At 40.9% G+C, this 20,547-nt stretch overlaps 2 protein-coding genes across 2 annotated transcripts; one reads left to right on the forward strand and one right to left on the reverse strand.

Annotated features, from left to right (window-relative positions):
• Positions 1-2,960: 2,960 nt before the first annotated feature.
• Positions 2,961-9,749, reverse strand: LOC111501402 (endonuclease domain-containing 1 protein). The gene is made up of 3 exons (XM_023154749.2): positions 9,614-9,749; positions 4,199-4,523; positions 2,961-3,933 (listed from the first exon to the last, which is right to left on the reverse strand). Exons 2-3 carry the CDS (start codon positions 4,496-4,498, stop codon positions 3,325-3,327), a joined length of 909 nt encoding a protein of 302 aa, XP_023010517.2. The 5' UTR covers positions 4,499-4,523; positions 9,614-9,749; the 3' UTR covers positions 2,961-3,324.
• LOC101480635 (zinc-binding protein A33) lies at positions 9,409-15,945 on the forward strand. The gene is made up of 6 exons (XM_004545452.3): positions 9,409-10,094; positions 10,822-10,917; positions 12,641-12,874; positions 13,047-13,069; positions 13,429-13,544; positions 14,220-15,945. The coding sequence occupies exons 1-6, from the start codon at positions 9,567-9,569 to the stop codon at positions 14,783-14,785; spliced, it is 1,563 nt and encodes a 520-aa protein (XP_004545509.1). The 5' UTR covers positions 9,409-9,566; the 3' UTR covers positions 14,786-15,945.
• Positions 15,946-20,547: the final 4,602 nt, after the last annotated feature.

The raw sequence follows: 20,547 nt of genomic DNA on the forward strand, positions 1-20,547 counted from the left end.
CACTCATCCAAGTGATGTCTTCGGTCTCAGCTGACTTCTGTTTCTGATGATTTCTATTTAGTCAACTGAGACTGAAAAAGCCACTTGAATAAGTGAGGAAGCGTTTCTCCCATGGAATAGAAACAGAATCAACTTTCTGGGATTTCCTTACCCAGATGATCAACACTTTCCAGCACCTTGTTGACTCTATGACAGGAAGAGTTAAGGCAAAAGGCAATCTATTAGCAAGGTGAAGTGGTAGGTGAGGGTAGATTGATGTTTTCCCTCATGATCGCCCACTCTACAGCTAAGTCCTGATATTAGAAAGGTGGTGAACCTAATTCGCAAAGTCCTCTCCACTCTCAGGATTATTTCTGTTCTTCCCACAGCAGCATGATGTGTGTCGAGGGGAAAAGATCTCCAAGTCAGGAAGTTCATATTTGAAGAAAGAGCAAAGTAGACCATCTGTGCTCACTAACGACAGCCCTGCTTGTCATCTATCCAGCCCACTTCAGGCTGGTTCTGACGGGATCTTCAACTTACCTCGTACCAGATGACTCAAGGGCCGAGTGCTGGAGTTCTACCCACAGTGTAATCATGTTTCTCAGGGTGTCGATGGCCTCGCAGCTTTTCTAGTGCAGCATGGGAGTGAGAGGGCCCTCAGTTTGAATAGACCTGCTTTTATCCTCAAACGCTGCTTGGCTTTCCGTCACATTTTAGAAAATGCGTGTTGGGAAGAGCTTCACGTATTAATCTGGCTGAAAAAAAATGTTTCATCTTTATGACAAAGCTGTTCATTACTGCCTGCATGCAGGCTGCAGTCATGCAAGGAAAGGGTTTGCATGTTACATGGCCAGAGTTGTTCTGTTTTTATCTACGTCGCTTCTTTGTGGTTATTATGAGTAAATAGAAAGTTAAACGTTTTACGGAAGTAGAAAGAAACTGCTCTTTATTTGAAGTCTTATTGAATTTATCTATTTTCAGACCTTAAGGAAAAGTCAAAACTAGATCTGTTAAGGTTAAACTAATTCACAGTGCACTGGCGAGACTTTACTGAGCTAAACTGTAATAAAATAGATTAGGCTGATGAATAGAAGTGCTTTCATACAAAAGTCAACTTATTTTATGTTGTCTGAGTCATGATCATATTATATCATCATATCATATCATATAATTATAAAAAATTATATTATTATTATTATTATCATTAATTATAAAAAAAATATTGCCATATTAGACATATTCAAGTGTTGGGCTGTTGTTGAGAGTTTCTTTTGTGCACTAGTTATACAAATATAAATCTCACTTACTGATATTTCTGATTGACTGAAGGGCTTTCTTGCATTATGCAATGAAAACAGCACTTTGACATAACCTGGCACGCTGTGTATTTGACATAAGATACTGTGTCTTCGTAGTTTTTAAATAGCGGCTAAAGTCTAGAGTAAGTTAAAAAAGACTGTATGACACTCAGCAGTTTGGTTTGTTTGCAGGTTCTGGGTGAGCGGTGCGTGAATGTAGAACAACTACAAACTAAGCTAACAAGCCGTGTTTGTTAGCTCAGCCAGTCAAGTTGGATGAGAGAGAACCCTGGAAAGATTCATTTCTGGCCTCCTGACCCAGAACAGCTCAGTTGTGCGGCAGCTCTAACCAGGACGGCTCCACTGGTACATTTTTTGCAACATCAGGAAATGATAAAGAAAGAAACCCCCAAAAGTCAGGGTTGAGGCTGTGAAATGTGTTGCACGGATCTCAGGCAAACCAGTGTTTACTGAGACAAGAAGAAAAACAAAGATCCAAGCAAATGGATATGATTTAAATAGTGGTTCATCATTTGGCTGTTTGCCACGTGATTGTGCACATCGAGTATAGCTAGATGTGGTGCACAATGCAACAGTTCACAATGCAACACGTGAAATGTGCATCCCATTTAGCACCATGTTTTCAGTGGCTGGAAGAGCCATGCAGGAGTTGCGGTGTTGTAGCATTTTCCTACAAAGAGTCTGTATCCAGATATGTTTTCACTGTCTCTATAAGTATTAAGTCTTTTTCTTTTTAAAGAAGACATAAAAAAGCTGTCCATCTGTCAGAAGGTCAGTTTGTTTGCAGAGTAAGGGTGAGTGGTGCATGAATGTGGAACGACTACCAGATCAGCTCCAGCGAGCCATTTTCTGCAGGAACAGGAAAGACAACAAGTAAAAAAGAACCCAATCACATCTTATTTGCGGTTCAGACATTTAAGTTTCATCATCGGCCCATCTGAACCAGAGTACGACCTCATTTATTAGAAAATAAATGTTGTTAGATAATAAATTCACTTCCTGTAGCTTTTTACCAAGTGACAGTACAGTTCCTGCTTGCTGATAAATTAAGAAATGGCCAGAAGAAAGAAGGGGCGCTTGTGGTGTTGCAGCATTTTCCTTCAGAGAGTCTGTCTCCAGCTTTATATCAAGTTTTCTATAAAAATTAGGGCTTCTTGAGATTGGAAAGATTGGAAATAACACACCAAGCACAAATGCTGTGATGCTATCTATGGGTAACCACTATTTAAACCATATCCATTTGCTTTGATCTTTGTTTTTCTTCTTGTCTCAGTAAACACTGGTTTGCCTGAGAACCGTGTTCTTTGTGTCACTGAAACTCGCTCTCTTGTGGGAACCAAATTTTCTGAACATATAAAAACTCACCATACCATATTTCGACCTTTATTTAGCAACTGTCAGTTCACAGCAAGTCTGCGGTTTATTTATTTTCTTTATGTGGTCAAATAATTCATGAGAAATTCCTCATTTCAACTATTTTTCTTTAGTTTGACACAATCATCATTAAATGTTGAACTGGGTAACGTCAGTGGCAAACCTCTGAAAAAAAGTGACCCAGAAAGCTTGTCTGCCCCTAAAATGTTTTCTATGATTTAATGCTGAAATTCACTAAGTCATTTTTGTAAAGAGGAAAAAATGAAATCAGACATTTGTATAGACTTAGTATTTATTGATAGTGTTCCAGCTCAAATGTACATTTGTAATATGTAATCAATAACTGACTCATGTTAAAACCAGTGCAGTTTTATTTAAAAGAACTGAGCGCTTGCTACTCTCTGTGTTTGGCTTTTGAATCTATTGGAGAATAAACATTAAAATCACACACTTCAGTCTTGATTAATTGGAAAATTATAATGCTATTAAATGTGAGTGAAATGACCTTAGCAGGAGGGGAAATTACATTTTTACAAAGTCAATCAGGGGGAAAAAACAATTTCAGTCCATCATGTCCTCAATAATCAAGCAGAAGCTCGATAATTAAAACTGCAGCGAGTTTATCAGAGTCCGGTCAAGCTAAAGGCTTTTATGCCTGACAGCGGTTATCAAACAGACTGATGGGCATGGCCAGTCTTTTTGCCAGGATACCCTCCAGGTTCTCTAACGGCATCCTCCTCACATCATAGCCCCGCACGCTGGGCTTCGCATTCTTATTAACCGGCACAATCTCCTCACCGCTGTTCGGGTCGTTTCTTCCAACTGCAGCACACGTGGGGAAAAACCGCTTCACATTATTAGGGAGATCAGATTTGAATGATGGGCAGCAGTAGGCAGACCACATGTATTCAGGAACAGACACCCTGTTATTAATCCAGTGGTCCCCAGATTTGTATGGCATGGCCCCGGTGATCACGTACATGGTCCCGTTGCAGAACATCTTGAAATCTCTCAACACGTCATTCTCCAGTTTGTTCCAGGGTCCAGAGTTGGAGCCCTCTTTTTGGGGGACAATGTTTGTCAGGGTAAAGGTGGCTTTCCGGTTGTCGAGGGTCTTCTGGTGCAAGCTGGGATTGAGATGACCCTTGGTAAAGCTGGAGTTCCTGTAGTCATCAAGCACCGCCTGGCTTTCAATCACATTCTGGTCGACAGGGGTTTCAAAATGCTTCATATCTGGGCTGGCACCGGAAAATGCCAACTGACAGACGGAGGAAAAAGGACATGACCATGTTTAGAAACTTTAAAAGAGTTTGCTGCTTCTGTTTGACTTAAACAGTCACATAGCTTTAAACATGACCTCATTTGAAGATGCAAATGTCTCTTTCTTCATGGGTTCACAAAAGAAAACATATATGTGACTGTGTTTTTCATACATGTGTTTTTTACGTATAATCTCTATTTTTCACCGGAAAAAAACAAACAATGAACACAACACTATAAAATAAGTGTCTGCTCCTTCTTACCTGCGGTTCATACATCCAAACGGATTTGGGTCGTTTGCCATCAGCAGGACTCAGTCTGTACGCAGAGAACAAAGGCACTCGACGCTGACGATCATACAGGCTGGCAAAGTAGTACTGGTTTCTATAGCGCTGGCATATTGGCTGATATCCTGGTGCGCTGACACCCTGTGGGGGAGTTTTATTATAGAAGAAATTAGGGCAGTGGGAGAAGTCCTTGCCGATCTCGCCAACAACCAGGCTACAAAGAAGAAGTAGAAACAGAGCTCTGATGGAGGGTTGGAGCAAATTCCTTTGAGACATCTTCTGTAACAGATGAGCAGGTCAGCTGTAGATCAGAAACAGATTCTAGTAAGCAGACGAATCCCCAGAGTAAAATAATCCACAGTTGTTGTTTGTTAGTTCTGCATCTGCAATCTAACGCTGAGGTTTCCTCATTTATACCAAGAGCGTGGTAACAGTTCTTACCCACCCACATCGACGTTTACAATCAAACTTCCCCTGCTAACGAGCAGTCAGGCTCCCTTCTGAGAATCAAGTTTGCGTCACAGATTTTTTTAAAAAAATCTTGGATTCTTTTCAAATTTTAATCATTTGGAAATTTCGTCAAGGTAAATGGATAAATTTGGACCTACACACTTGTAGGAACACCTTGAGTTCTACAAATCCTGGGATTTTATTTGTCACACTATGTCAGTCTGATGACACACAACATGCACTGATGATATTAGTTTTAAAAAGAGCAAAAAACGTGTGGTAAAGTCACAGGAACAGACATTGCCTTCCCTGTTTGTTGTCTCGTACAAGTTGATTTTTTATCTTGAGTACACTTAGTCCAGAATTTTTAATAGCCAGGAGAATCTCCCTTATTATACTTTGTACCTAAAAAAGAGAAACATCATGGAAAACTTTGAGATGTGTGTCTCGTTTAAGGCAGAGCGGTGTGACATGCGATGCTTTTCATAATGAAAATCAAACACTCGTTTCTGTTACCACTGTCCTAAACCAGCTCCAGCACATGTTTAATGCAGCATCAGGTGTTTATTGACAGTCATTTGACAAATTATGTATTTATGTAATCACATGCTGTCAAATATTTCTGTTTCTCTTTCTGTCTCATTGGTTTCGGTGTAATGCAGTTTTTCCTTCTGTCATCAAAACTCTGCTGGATGTCAGAACCAGTAGGATTCTGAAAGACAAAAAAAGCTCCTCGCAGAGCTTCCCCGATTTCTCAATTGCCAAAATAGCAAATGTTTACTAGCAGTATGTGGCTTCTTTATTTTGTTATGTGCTCAATTTGGGGAAATTCTCCATTTTAGTCAGTTTTTAATCAAACAAATTATGATTCACTACATTTAGGGATTGTCAGAATGCAGAAAAAGCAAAAAATATGAAAGAAACCATGATCACAGCAGAAAACTACAGATTAGATATTTTTCACACATCTAAATGAAACACATCCTGATACTTATGTGTGAAAGGAAAGTTTGTTTTCTACAAGCTACTGGTTCTGTGTTGTAGTAATGGTTTTCTGTATGACTTTATCAGTATCTCACATCACTGGAGGAATTGTGGTTCACTCTTCTTTACAGCGTTGGTTGCAAAGAAGACGGCTTGTGTCCATCTGTTTAATCATGGACATCAATTTAAGGTCTGAAATTTCTCTGGGACATTGCAATATCTTGATGGTTTTGTTTTTCTGCCATTCTGTTGTAGATTTGCTGCTATGCTTGGGATCATTGTTTTATTGCACGGCCCAGTCATCACAATAATGGGTGCTTCCATGTTCTTTTAGAGCAAAGAGGCTTTCTCCTGATAGTCCTTCCAAACAAGACAAACTTGTTTATTCTTCTTCTAATGGTCATGACCTTTAAAATTTAACATGCTAACTGAGGCCTGTAGAGTCTGAGAGCTTTTGGGGTTTCAGCAGTTTTGCATTGTTGCGAATTTTTGGAGTGAATTTGCTGGAATTTCCAATCTTGGGAAGATTATGGCATTGTGTTAACCAACATCTGAATGCTCTAAACCTCTGCTTTTATAGAGCCGGTCATACTTGCATTTGATTAGCAGTGCCTGACTACTTCACTTTAAAAGTAGAATGGGAGGCAGAACCTTCAGCTTCCTGGCCCTCTTCTGTGGAGCCAGCTCCCAGTTTGTATTCAGGAGGCAGACCCCTCTCTACATTTAAGATTAGTCTTGAAACGTTTCTTTTTGATATAGCAGATAGATAGTTAGATTCTTCCCACTGTCGCCAACTGTTTGTGTGATTTGGTGCTATATAAATAAATTGAAATAATTAAATTACTTCTTACCCACTTAATTCCAGTAGTAAGGACGTATTTAATTTTTCACAGTACTGCACAGGTGAAAATATATTTACATAATAACTGAAACTTAAATGTTTCATTTAAGAAAAAAAAAAAAAAAACAAAAAAAAAAAAACATAATAACTGAAACTGACTAAATGTATACATATTTAAGATTATACATATTGGATACATATTACCTCTGGTTTTAGTAAGCCTGACCGCATATTACTTGGTATTATTCAGCCATCAAACCTCATGGAATTACTCTCTCACTATCTACAGCATTTGTGGGCATTGGGAAAATGTCATATTTACTGGTTTCAGTTTTCTATGATTTATAGGATTTTAAATGTGTGAAACACACTGCCTCTACATCTAGCCACGATTGATCTGTTTCTACAGAAATGCAGGATGTTACGGTGTAGTGAAAAATTAACACAGAACGCACACAAATGCAGAACAAAAACTATAAATGCCATATTTACTTTCACAGTGTTTATGGAGAAGTATACAAGTACAAGGACCGGTGTCTTTGTGGCTCTAAAGAAAGCACATGACAGGGAGCTTAGAGCGGAACTGTGGGACTGCAAGAGGAAGTCAGGAGTGGCAGAGAAGTATGCGAGGCTGGTGTAGGACATGTATGAGGACAGCGAGACAGCGGTGAGGTGTGAGGTAGGAGTGAAATGTGGGGATGGCATTACATCAGGGAACTGACCTTCCTACTTAAGATGGTGATGGACAGGCTGACAGATGAAGTCTGGAGTCTCCTTTGACAACGGGTGTAGGGAGCAGGTGGAAGAGAGCCTAGGTGGAGGTATGCTCTAGGTGAAGAAAGGAGTGCAGGTAGGGTGGAGTGGGCTTCAGGTGTGATTTGTGGCATGATAGAAGAAAGAATGAAAGGGAGGATTTACAAGAAGGTAGGAAGACGTGCTATGATGTATGCTTTGAAGACTGTGGGACTAACAAAAAGACAGGTGGCAGATTTAAAGATGTTAAGATTTTCTCTGGATTAGAAAGGAGGGCATGCAGAGGACTGTTGTAGCAGATGGGGATGCTAGTGACAGGGTGAGATAATCTACTGTAGCGACCCCTAAAGGGAGAAGTGGAAAGAAGAAGAAGACTCACAAGCTGTTTGAGTTTTTGGGCACACAAAAGTTTAGACGTAATCTCACCTCTCTGAGAAACCCCTAAATAATCTTAGAAATGAGACCATTTGTTGAGAAAATGTTTTTAATATTCATGAGAAAACCACCAGAATGGAAAACTTGTTATAATATTTATTATATCGCCTCCCTCCCAAAATATTCTGATAACTAATTTGTGAAATGGATACAGTTTACAACAAGCTGGTCTCAAATTTAGCGTCTGGAGGAAAAAATCCAGGAGAAAAGGAGCAAATACTGCATCAGTCCTTATCTTAAAAATGCACCTGGTAGACTGATCATCGGGGCCATCTACTGAGCACTCAGAGGAACAACAGCAGGTGGCAGGATGACCTACATGACCCTGACATTAATCATGCAACGTGTATAAAATTGACTGAGACTAATAAGACTTTATTTGTATTAGCGTGTAATCCATGGACAGGCAGGGATATAATTTTAATCGAAGAACGCTGGCAAGAGTGTTTTTTTTTCTTGGTGTCAGCTACTTTCCCTTCCCTTCTTCCTTGCTCTGTGTCATGCTTTGCTGACTGGAAGGCTGTGTGTGTGTGTGTGTGTGTGTGTGTGTGTGTGTGTGTGTGTGTGTGTGTGTGTGTGTGTGTGTGTGTGTGTTCTTGGGGATAACCTGGGGAGACAAGTTTAATTTAAATCCCAATTAAAGGCCAAATTGAAGAGCCCTTATACGTGTACGCTAATGCTCTCTTACATGAGTATTAACACACATTTATTCAGTGCTGTCTATATTAAGTAGCTGCGCCTCTACAGTGTAATGCAGTCAAATCCATAAATGCCATGAATGGGACTTGATTACACCGTCACTGTGAAAACATGTAGGGTAAAACCTGTGATGTATATGTGAAGAAGGAAACTCAAATGCATTTCAATGCTTCAAAACTTAGTTTCAATCTTCAAAAGCCTTTAAATGCTTTTGATTCTGTCTGAGATGGGTGTTGTTCCAAAAAGCGATCATCTGATTTCTAATGTCTCTGTATGTTTCCATGTTTAATGTCTTTACTTATATTTGTAAATAGACTGTGATCAATAGGATTTAAGAAGAGATTATACATAAAATATAGAAATTAGCAAAAGTATTTCTGCGTTATTGTAGCTACATTGTAATGAATCCAGCCCCTTTTGGCCACTTAAAACATCTTTATAGAGCTATGATGTCATAATTGTTGCAATTTATGCTGCCTTCTTGGCAAGACCTTTAAAAAACCCTACATTTTTAATGTCAATAAAAACTTTTTCGGTGGATAAATAAAGGATAAATAAAAGCAACTATGGCAAACACTAATTGCAGATTTTACTTTATGACAGGAATTATGTTTCTGTCTCAAAATGACTTGATATGCTCAAAAAGAGATGGGTTTGCCATATGTTTGTATGAGTTTATAGGCCAACAACTTATTCAGAGCTGTTTATATACGGGCAATCGTTTTTTGGAAAATACGGGAAATCACTTTTTTGTTTGTGTCGTTTACCCTACTACACAGAGGTTTCCGCTCACACGTTTCTGATTTATTTCCTGTAAGTGTTTAATAATTTAAAAACTTATAAACCAACAAGTAAGACAATTGGTACAACCCCCTTTTAAAAATTCCGCGTATATTTCCTCGCAGCAATAACGTGACCTTTCTTGTTACTGTTCTCTTCCTTCTAAGAAACCCTCTTTCGCTCAGGGCAATCATAAACACACTGCGCCCTTTAAAGGAGCCCTTCATCACGCCCAGCCGAGCGTGTTTCTACACGCCTTTGGTCGCTTCCGTGAAAAAAGTCGTACTGCTGTCAGCGTCAGACCACTCCCTCTCTGAATGTGAACGGAAGAGCAGTTTAGTCTTCTTTCCCTGTCACAGTGTTTCCCACAGACGTGTCTTCTGAGAAGTATGAGCGCAGTAAATGATGGCGGAGGCCAGCGCGCTTGAAGAGCTACAGTCGGAGCTCACCTGCCCGGTGTGTTTGGAACTCTTCCGTGATCCCGTGATCCTTGAGTGCGGGCACCACTTCTGCCAGGTGTGCATCATCCAGTGCTGGGAAGCTAAGGCGGACGAACTCTCGAGTTGCCCGAAGTGTAGAAAGTCGTGCGCCCGGAAACTGCGACCCAACTCGCTCCTGTGCAACGTGGTGGATAGTGTGCGCAGAGCCCGCGCCATGGACGCGGCCGCGGGGATGTGCGTGTGGGACCACGAAGGTACGCTGGAGATGCCCGAGGACCGCGAGCGGGGTTCCAGCATGAGCAGCGTGGCCTCGTCCATCGGGCACTGGCCACGCCTGGGAATGGGTTTGGATATGTGCGAGGAGCACGAGGAGAAGCTGAAGCTCTACTGTGAGGATGACCAGCTTCCCATCTGCCTAGTGTGCGGGATGTCTCGAGACCACAAGAACCACAATGTCATCCCCATTACAGAGGCTTTTGAAAGCTACAGGGTACTGTTTTGTTATTGGCTCGTTTTTAAGGCTCCCGGTCTTCCAAAAACTTAATTCAGGCATACACAGACATGGTATTGAGATTTGACCAACATAATCACCAAATTTGATTTATTTTTCTACTGTATTTTTTTTCCTCTATAGTGTAACAGCTGGAGCTTCTAGATAAAACAAGCAATCAGAGTTTCAAGGAGTGCCATACTTTACAATGCTTATTGGACACTCCTCTTATTGTACTACATTACTGTAAGTTTCACAAGTATTCCTATAAGTCAAGTCAAAACTACTTTTTTACTACAAAACTCAACTGCTCTAATGTAGCAAGCAGGCTTTTCATATATGTAGCAGTTGTGCTTTAAAGAGCACACTCCCTGTCTGCCCCAGGAGCCTTTGGGTATTTTTGTGCATTACAGGAATTCAGCAGGCCTGTGTGAGCTTTACTACCTTTCAAACCTGGCAGCTGACCTTCATCATGTTGTTTGGAGACCCGCTCTGAGAGGCCTCTCTGTGTGTCTTAACATGTTTAAGCAGTGCTAAATTCCAGCTTTGTTAGATTTTTGGGGTCAGGGCGCTCAGTTGAGGATTGGCGGATGTATGACTCCCATTAAAGACGGGACGTTGTTCGGACTGACGCACAAATCAAATTAACTGTTGATTGAAGCGTAATCTGGTTTATATAACCTCTTCTCAACAAACGTTTTTATGTGATTATCTGTTTGTCCTGCAGGGTAAGCTGTCTGTGGTTCTGGAGAGGGTTCAGGTGCAGACACAGGAGGCCACACTCTTCCAAAAACAGACCAATGAAAAGATCCTCCTCATTAAGGTATCACGTCTCTGTGTGTGCTGGCTGTTTCTTTGTGAAGCACTGTGAAAGAAAAACACTCCAGTGTGTTTGTCCTCTAAATATAACCAGAAATTCTAGCGGCCAGGCAACATTCTGACGCATTCCTCCACCTTTACCTGTCAAGACAGAGGGATGACTGGTGGTACTAATGACTGGTGCTGACACACCATGTTCTTACTCATCTTTTATTTAGACGTGATGATTATCAGGAGCTCATCCTGGACTAAAAAGGGAGGTTCATGAACATTCATACACATCATTTTGTGTTTATCTTCGTCATGCGCTCTTCTTTCACAGGCTGTGCATGTGCCCTAACTGCTTCATGTCACACAGCTTGCGAGGGAACTCAGCTGATAGAGTTTCGACAGGCACAGGAAGAAGTTCACTGAAACGCTCGCTGTGTGTGTGTTAAACACACATATGAGGGTAGTGTTAGAGAATGCACTGGAGCATTTCTGCCGTGGCAGATAACTTCGTCTAGCTCTGCTCCAGGTTATCACAGACCGTTTCCTTTCCTATCTGTGTGTTTAAATGTGTCAGTGGGTGTATTTTCCTGTCTGTCTGTTTGACCCAGTTTACATGCAGATTCACAGATTTTTTTTTCTTCACTTCTCCCTTTCTCTGTCAGTATGACAGGATGTGGTTGAGCAGAGGAAGTTTGTCAATTTTTCTTCTCTGTGTTAAAAATACAGACATCTATCTAGCTATCTATCTATCTATCTAGCTATCTAGCTAGCTAGCTAGCTAGCAAAAACTTTTATATCTCAGTAAGATATAATAATTTGTGCCACATATGACATAAAATGTATCGTCTCCTCATAACAAATACTGATTTTTCCTATTTAATGAACCACTTCTGGTCTGAATGGTCACAGTTTAAAGTTGTTGATTTAATCTGTTGAACATAAGATTGTAGTCATATTTCCAGAGAAGAAAAAAAAACTGTATTTTTATTCAATAATAACAGTAAAATAGGACACTTCCGGTTTTAGTGTCACACCATTGCTGTCAATGAGAATTAAGTGTGTCCTCATTTTCACTGACACGCAACAGTTAAAAAAATAATAATATACTTGTTAAATAATAATAACTCTCTAATAATAAACCCTATTAAAACAACAGTATGTAACAGAAATTTCAATTGTGACAAAATAAAACTGAACCCCACCGTTTGTCACAGCATAGCTCGGTATTTTTCCACCCCAGGAAGAGCTTAAAAAGACTCAGAGATCGTTATCATACAAACTCTAAAGCAGTTAAGCATTTTGAAGACAGACTTGGTTTCTGTCAGCTTTAAGGGGCATTTTTGAGTCGTGCTATTGCTTTAACCTCCTAAGACCCGAACTCTTTCATGGCATGCATTTTTAATTTCTTTTTGCTATTTGGGGGACGCGATTAAAAAACAAAGAGTTATCTTTTTATCTGATTTTGGTCTACAAGGGCCAGAGATCCACATATGGGGACATTCGTTTTAAATTTCGATAAAACAGTGGCAGTATAATGTCCTCGTAAGAGACATCAGGCCCTTGTAGAGCAAAATGTAGTATTGTGGTCTAGACAACCCAAAATTGGATGTCCACATATGTGGACGCCAGGTTAGAGGAGGTTAAAAAAGAAAAAAAGTTGTACAAATCAGCTGTGCTTTACCTACTGACTGGCAAAGTTCTTGCTCTCTGTGACCAAATTCCTCGCTGCATTTCAGGAGCGAGCGGGAGATTTGGAGGAGCTGGTGTCTGCAGAGTTTGGCCGTATGAGGGAGTTCCTCGTTGAGGAGGAGGAGCGCATAAAGGAAAAACTGCAGAAGCAGAAGGAGGAGAAGCTTCAGCAGCTGGAGGAGGCGCTCACTCAGTCCACGGAGCAGATCAGCCAACTGGAGATTACAGCCGATAAACTTCGGCTCAAACTTAGAGAAGAAGAAAATCCTGAGCAACTCAAGGTGAGAGAAGAAGAGACGGGGCAGAGGAGAAGGATTTATGGACGAGCTACATATTTCTCATAATCTTTCAGTATACTTTGCTAATAACTGGAGCACATATAAAAGAATACTGAATAAAGAATGAATGGAAGTCCCATGTTTGTAATCACAGGCCTGTTTTTATCTGTTTCAGGGGATCAAAGATTTTATTGGAGGGTGAGTACTACTGTAATCTTATCCAAGAAGTTCTGTCAGAGCTAATCAAATATCTAGGCCATCTTCTCATTTATCTCATCATGACTTTTGTCCAAAAGTCACAAGGCAATCACGTCCGTTTTGAGTTGTTTTCGAACAGAATGAGAGGTTGTGATTGTTCCAGCTAGAAACACATTTTTTTTCAGTTTCAAATTTCATTTCAAATGTGGAGAGTAAAGGTTTCGTTAGTTTCTTCTTAAATGAAGGTTACTTGTACTTACTTAAATACTTCGAATATGCTATAAAATACAAGTTCACAAGCATATAGTTTTGGATGTTTCATAATCTTTAAAACGACTTTCTTTCCCTCTCCCTCTCAGGGCAGAGAGCTTGTTTGAGCGCCCTGCAGAGATGGCTGTGGACCTGCAATCTGGAGACTTTCTGGGACCTCTCCAGTACAGGATTTGGAGGAAAATGAGCTCAATTCTTCAGCCAGGTATAAAGATAACACACATCATGCAAACCAAGGTCAAGAGAACAATAGTGCTCATTAGTCATTAACTGCCTAGTCTGGAAAAAACACTGACGCAGCGCTTGTAGCCTCTAGTATCCTTCAAAAACCAAAACCACAGGCCCCAATACAACAAATCCAACTTCGAAGCCCCAGCAGAGCAACAGAAGGCCTTATACAACTGATTTCACAGACTCACTAATGCTTTTTATGACAAACAGTGGTGTGACATCAAAATTTCCTTTAAAAAGATTTGGCTGCGTCTAGAAAAGACATATTTGTGATTCAACTCATTGTTCAGTCTCGTTTCAGCCTGCTCTGACTGGCAGTGAGTTTCAAGCGTGACTCCATTTGTTCTCTGAATTTAACCTCTTTGTTAGTCGAGCGTACACATGCTTACTTTGGGTCTGTGATGACCTCAAACAACACTGCTGTAAAACCAGGCTGCTCTCCAGAAATTTATTTAATCTCTGGATACATCGGAGCCACGTTATTTATATTTAATTTGCGTCCATGTAGCTGATGCTCGTCTTACACTAATTGCGCAGGCTGGCATTCAGTGTCTTGCTGAAGGTCACTCCAGAGGAGTTTGGGTGGTGTCAGTTCTTGTAAACATGTTTCACCTTCATTGGTTTGTCTCTGTTTTTCATGTCCTCCCAGCTGTGACACCTGTGACCCTTGACCCAGACACAGCCTACCCTTGTCTGTGGGTTTCCCCGTGTCGCACCAGCGTCCAGGTAGGAAAACTACAAGCGAACCTGCCCAACAACCCCGAGCGCTTCACCCGCTACAACATTGTCCTGGGCTCTGAAGCCTTCTCTTCAGGCAGACACTACTGGGAGGTCGAGGTAGGCTCTAAGACGGCGTGGGGACTGGGTGTGGCCACAGCTTCCGTCAACAGGAAAGATGAGATCAGCCTTTGCCCAGATGATGGTTTCTGGACGCTGGTGCTGAGGGACAGCGGAAACGGCACCAGCGAGTATGAAGCTTGCACTGACATAGAGGAGAACTTATTATATCCCTCCAAACCTCCGAAGAGAGTGGGGATATACCTGGACTACGGTCGTGGCCTAGTGTCGTTTTATGATGCTGGAGACATGAGCCACCTCTTCACATTCAATGATGCAAAATTCAAAGAGCCTGTTTTCCCCTACTTCAATCCCTGGCCGATCATCAACGGACACAACCGGGAGCCGCTCACCATAGTAACGCCACACTGGGGATAGATGGCCTTTTTTTCATCAGAGAACCAACACTGCGCATCAAACGGATTCAGGATCAAACTGCAGACTCTGCTGCTAATCACTTTAAGGGACTTGTCTCATTAGCATTCACACATCTGTCTTATTACAAGGACTTTTTAGGGGTATGACGACGGTCTTGTAAGGCTGTCAAGCTGTGGATGAAACATCAGAAGGACAAGAAAGGCGACACTTCAATCAATCTAGCTGCAAAGAAAGTACATGAAAAGATAATCAATGAACTGTTTAGCTAAAACCTAATCTGTTTGATCCATTATTCCTCTGTGTGCCACCGAGCTCCGTTGCTGTTTGACAAATACTGTTATAAACACAACCTGACACAGTCTTTTATTGTGGTGAGCACACACACTGGTTTTATTCTCAGTCAGTCGAATGCACATCTTCCTTCTGATGGATATATTCAGCAGTGCACCTAATGCATATTAATCTGCACCTAAACTAGTTCCAAACAGATGACTGTGTCTTCTTTTTGAGTAATTTTTGTTGAAACACAGACATTTAAAGAAAACATTTTTGACATTTTGTATTTTAATGTGAGTTTTTATAACTATGATATCAAAACATGGTTTGTTTTGGCTTTTTTAACTGGATTTTCTAGCAAAGTTTTTAATGCTTTTTGTATTTTTTTTAAAGTACTTTACAGAAAGCATATCTACTGCTATCATTCGGCACATTGTTTGTGTTTCATCTAACAATGCAATACCATTTTTTTTTTTTAAGGTATTCAGTTGTTTTATCTCAGTGCCATTGAAAACATAATGGGTGTAGTATGTTATGACAGTATGAGTTCTGCAGTATGATTCGTCCACCACCTTCATATTTGTCTAACACTAATCTGAAATGTAGTTTACTAATCGTCTGTTTGTATCCTCGGAGTTTAATGTTGTAAAGCAAATGTAATGTGAAGTGATAGTCACCAATGTCTAGATCAGGGGTCGGCAACCTGCGGCTCCGGAGCCGCATGCGACTCTTTAGTCCTGCGGCTCCGCGTGGTTTTGGAAAATAAATTAGAAGTATTTAGCTGAAGTGTATTTTATTTATGTTAGTTCTTTTTTTTAACTTGTAGTTCTAAATTGGAAGATTATTGTGATATTGAAATATAAAAATAAAATTATATTCTATTATTTTTTTCATCGCTCAAAATAAGCGTCACACTCGTGGAAGCCGGTATACCCGCCGAAACGCCGTGCATCTATCGAGACTTTCAACCCCAGGTAGGTCAATTATGGATCTTCGGATCCACATGATGTCAGCAGCTGTTCTCCACCGTGTGCTATGTTAAAAACAAACGCCGCTCACGCCTCACAGATGACAGCTTACAGTCCTGCGTAAAGATGAAAGTGACTTCGTACAGCCCCGATTTGCAGACGCTGTGCGCAGAGGTTCAGGAGCAGAAGTCCAATTGTAAACATATCACGGCAGACCCGACGATGTTTGCATGAACATGCTTTTCAGCATGTCTTTATTGACCACTTTTCACACACGGTTGCTGACACATACAGCAGGCTGTAGCTTTTCAGCTCACAGCCTTACGCATACCAACACAACAGCACAGACGTAAAGGCGGCGAGGCGTGATTGCGGGTCCGCTCAGGTGCGTCCGCCTCCCCTGCAGCGGCGCTGCAGACCACACCCCGCTACACATATTAACCAGGTAAAATACATATTTAGGCAGAATTTTGCAAATATCTATTTTTCATTTTTTAGCAGCATAGTGCTTTTTTTCCAATTATTTTTTAAAAGTCAGGTCAAGGCTCCAAAAGCCCAAAGGCGATATAACAGTTTTTGTTTGCTACATGGATCATTTTAGTTCAGCTGGGTGTCTTTCCTTTTGTTATATTTCTTTAAGAGTTCAAAATGTGTTACTTACATAAATAAAATGTAATTTTCTCTGTAGCACTTCAAGGATTTCATAAGCAACACACCTTAGTTGTTCAAACAAGGCATAAAGGTAAAAAACAATATATACAGTGTTATCTTCATTTTAGATGTCAAAAAGTATTTGACATCTAAAATGTCAAATACCCAGTGTTTTCTTTTGCGTGGAAAACCAGGTCCAAATGGCTCTTTCGGTGTTAAAGGTTGCTGACCCCTGGTCTAGATAGCTGACATGAGAGTTTTAGGGTATAATTAACTTTGATTGCACATGTAGTACCAGCAGAGGGCAGCCAAAGCTAACTTCGAATGAAGCAACTTTAAAGCATTTTTGTGCAACATATGAATGCCACCCTCATGAAAATGCGACCCACTGGAAGCTGTTAGATGAAGATTTTAAAAATGATCAGCTCAGACAAATTAGAAATATGCTGCAAGTGGTAAAACATAAACTTAAATATCAAGAACTATCCACAGACTGTATAGGAAAGATGGTTGTCATCTGAAGGTGCCGGTATGAATGTGAGTCCGTTGCTTTTAAGAAGTGATGTGTTATAATGTGTAACTTTAAACACTGCCACTGAAATACAGTGCTGTGCAAAAGTCTTGAGCCACCCCTTGATTGTTTATATTTTTCTAGGAATTTGGGAATTTAATGAAGAAGAAGGAAAAACCAAGTTTATACAGTTCTAACAAGATTGAAAGTCAACTTATGTCATAAAAATCTTTATTTTCTAACACAGCCTGAACTGTAGTAGGCCAGCCTTGTTGTAATTTCTTAGTATTCAAAGTAGTATTCAGGAATAGTTCTCCAGGCTTCGTGAAGGACATTCAGAGCTCTTCTTCGGATGTTGACTGGATTTTTGTGTTGTTCTCTGTTGGGATGATCCCACACTGCTTCAGTTATATGCAGGTCAAGATGGGACTGCATGGTCGAACAAAATCTGACGTCTTCTGACTTTTCCATGTTTATCGTTCCATCAATTTTCACAAGATCTCTGAAACCTGAAAACCACGACAGAGCCAACGATGTGCTTTATGGGTGGCTGTAAACCAGAACGACAATTAATTTGACCAAGGGGCACCATGAGAAACTGGGACTGTTGTGGAGGGCTGCACCAGTGCAAAAGTACAGTTTCTCATGTGACCCACTTGGTAAAATGTTGCAGAAGTGTTCATGTCTGCTATAGATATTTACTGTTACCCTGCTCTCCTGATCTCCTCCGTACATATTGCTAACAATCATTTGAAGGTCCAGAAGCATCTCTCTGGTCCTGTGTCATCTGCATCTACAGTTCATCTGCTGTAGATGGTTTTTTGGCCCAATTTTCTCAATGTGTTTAAGGACAGTGATTCAAGCTTTTACACAGTGTTACATTCTTCAGTATTACATTATGATAAAAAAAAAAACGAACACTGAAACTTCAAAACATTAAAGCAAGGATGAAAACTCACTGGAGAAGAAAGCTAAATGAAATAAAAGTGAATGAATAAAAAGACAGTCAAGATAGTTTCTGATATAAAAACCTTTGTGGACTTTATTGTGATTATTTCTTTGTTGCTGATGATGCGTCAGAGAGATTTCATTTAACATGTATCACAATATAACACAACAACCCTCAACCAGTGGAAACAAACGTCATTTTTGACACAAGCTCAACAAAAGCTGAACATTTGAGTCACAACATTGTGTTAATCAGTTGATTACCTGTATCCTACCCGTGGTTGAGTTTGGTGTTTACCTGTCACAGATACGCTCTGTGTTCTTCTTTCACTCTGCAGTTAAGCATGGTTAATGAGTCCTCTCCTGCCAGTTGAGCAATTCGGTAATCTGTGACTACCATTACGACCAAATAAGTAATGAGAATTAGTCTGACCTGAATAAAACGTACCTGTTCTGCCTGTTTAATCTCTGTGTGTCATCTGCATACATTACTCACAGACTGCGGGACTGACCTGTCAGGGCTACGTACAGCCTTCAGTCGAACCCTTCTCTTCTCTAACTGTTCTGATCTGTAATTAGATATTATTACAGGCTGATCGACACGCAGTAACACAAGCCTTCACGTCTACATTATTGCTCAGCTGGCCCTCCCACTGCCATTCATCACATCTTTGAGTTTCTTTAAGGTCAGATAAGCCTGAGATGAAAGAAAATGAACAAACACACACACACACACACACACACACACACACACACACACACACACACACACACACACACACACATTTTTTTCCCTAACCTCTAATTTCTCTTTCCATCTCGTCCATTCATTCTTCATCTTTCCTCGATCAGATGACGGGTCTGTTCCCAAAATATGAGCCGCTATTTTTAACCCTCAGTCGTGTAACTTGGCTTTTCTGTAATGGATCTCTTTTCTGCCTCCACTCAAGAATTTGTCTCTCCATCTTATCAATAATCAATGAGGAGAGGGGCTAAAGAAAGACAGCCGAAAGACAGGGTTAAGATGATTAATGGAAACCTCATTAGGAACTGGAGAGAAGTGAAGCTATACATTATCAGCGCGTCTGGAGAACGCACACTATCGGAGGTTAACTGGAGATGCGAGGGGCAGAGCGGCGATGGAGGGAGCTTTCAGGGGAGGCAGTTAGGAACAAAATGAGGGGGGGGGGGGGGGGGGGGGGGGGGAGTGAGATGCATCATCAGCTCAAAGCTGCTAGTGAAATGGACGGGGTTGATTGATGGGTTTTATTTATAGAAAGATGATGCTTTTAGTGGAATTAGTTGCTTTAGAACACCAAAAGGCTATGGAGTTGTTTCTAGCGAGCTGAAAAGCACAACATTACATGCTTATGAGAACATTCGTGTCTAAAAATAGGGGTCAGTGGTTACATGTTCACCTGTGCATGCACGTGTGTGGGCTCAGCCATGCTTGGTGGATGAGATTATGCATGCAGGTTTCCCTGAGGTGATGTGTTATTGCTCACTGAAAGCCTTTCATCATCGTATGGCTGCTGAGGTTGGTTTTTTTTTGTTTGTTTTTTTGCAACTCTTCATCTCTTTCTATCTCTCACTGTTTCTAAATGAATAGCTGACCTGGGCACTGCAGAAAAACATCCAATTTGTTTTACAACAAAGGCTTCAAATGTGACAAGGGGATTGAGGGCAGATAGATTGGGAGAAAGAGACGAGAAGAAGGAGAAGCACAGGGAGCGACGAGGATTATTGTCAGGGGGAAATGATGGTGATAAGAAAGAGAAAAAGATGGGGGGAAGAAGGATTCTGGGAAAAAGACTGAGATAAGATGGGAAAAGATGAGTGTAAACGACCGGGAAAACACGAGAGAATAACGAGATTACGGGAATTATAGGGAAGGAAAGGCAGGTTTTTATAAAGCCTGTGTTTGAGGTAGAGAACCCGGCAGAGAGGAGGGAAGTTTACCTGTGATGAAGGGGAAAAGGTGGAAAAAGGGGAGGAAGAGAAGGAGAGAGAGAGGTCAACGCACTACAGGTAGAAAACGCGAGGGAGCTAAAGTTCGGGAGGTATAGAGTGTCACCTAAATTATCTGGAGATAGCAAGTGGGGGCAGAGGTGCTGGAACTCAATCCCGGAGCCAAGACAGCAGCTGATGATAAAAACCTCCTCACCTGAGAGAGATGGACAGAAGCTTGATGAAACTCTGAGGAAAAGAACTGGAGGAAATACTTGGAAGGAAAGGAGGAAGCAGGAGAACATTTGAGCCGTAGCATTTTAACTCCTTTTGTGTTTCCCGGGACAAAGAGACAGCTGCAATCACTGCGTGAAGGGGACTGAATTTTTAACACATTTTTCAGAGTTTAAGAAAAGAAATCGGTCCAAGCTGACTTTTTTTTGTGGTGGGAGGGGGAGTTT

Source organism: Maylandia zebra, linkage group LG2 (genome assembly GCF_041146795.1).
Source record: "Maylandia zebra isolate NMK-2024a linkage group LG2, Mzebra_GT3a, whole genome shotgun sequence".
NCBI classification, from domain to species: Eukaryota; Metazoa; Chordata; class Actinopteri; order Cichliformes; family Cichlidae; genus Maylandia; species Maylandia zebra.

What these genes read in the sequence shown, in the direction of transcription:
- LOC111501402 (XM_023154749.2), bottom strand. Translation starts at nt 4,498, where the DNA reads ATGTCTCAAAGGAATTTGCTCCAACCCTCCATCAGAGCTCTGTTTCTA. An exon ending in TTTGGATGTATGAACCGCAG is followed by an intron (nt 3,934 to 4,198) that starts GTAAGAAGGAGC and finishes TCCGTCTGTCAG; the next exon opens with TTGGCATTTTCCGGTGCCAG.
- LOC101480635 (XM_004545452.3), top strand. Translation starts at nt 9,567, where the DNA reads ATGATGGCGGAGGCCAGCGCGCTTGAAGAGCTACAGTCGGAGCTCACC. An exon ending in AAAAGATCCTCCTCATTAAG is followed by an intron (nt 10,918 to 12,640) that starts GTATCACGTCTC and finishes GCTGCATTTCAG; the next exon opens with GAGCGAGCGGGAGATTTGGA. An exon ending in GAGCTCAATTCTTCAGCCAG is followed by an intron (nt 13,545 to 14,219) that starts GTATAAAGATAA and finishes ATGTCCTCCCAG; the next exon opens with CTGTGACACCTGTGACCCTT.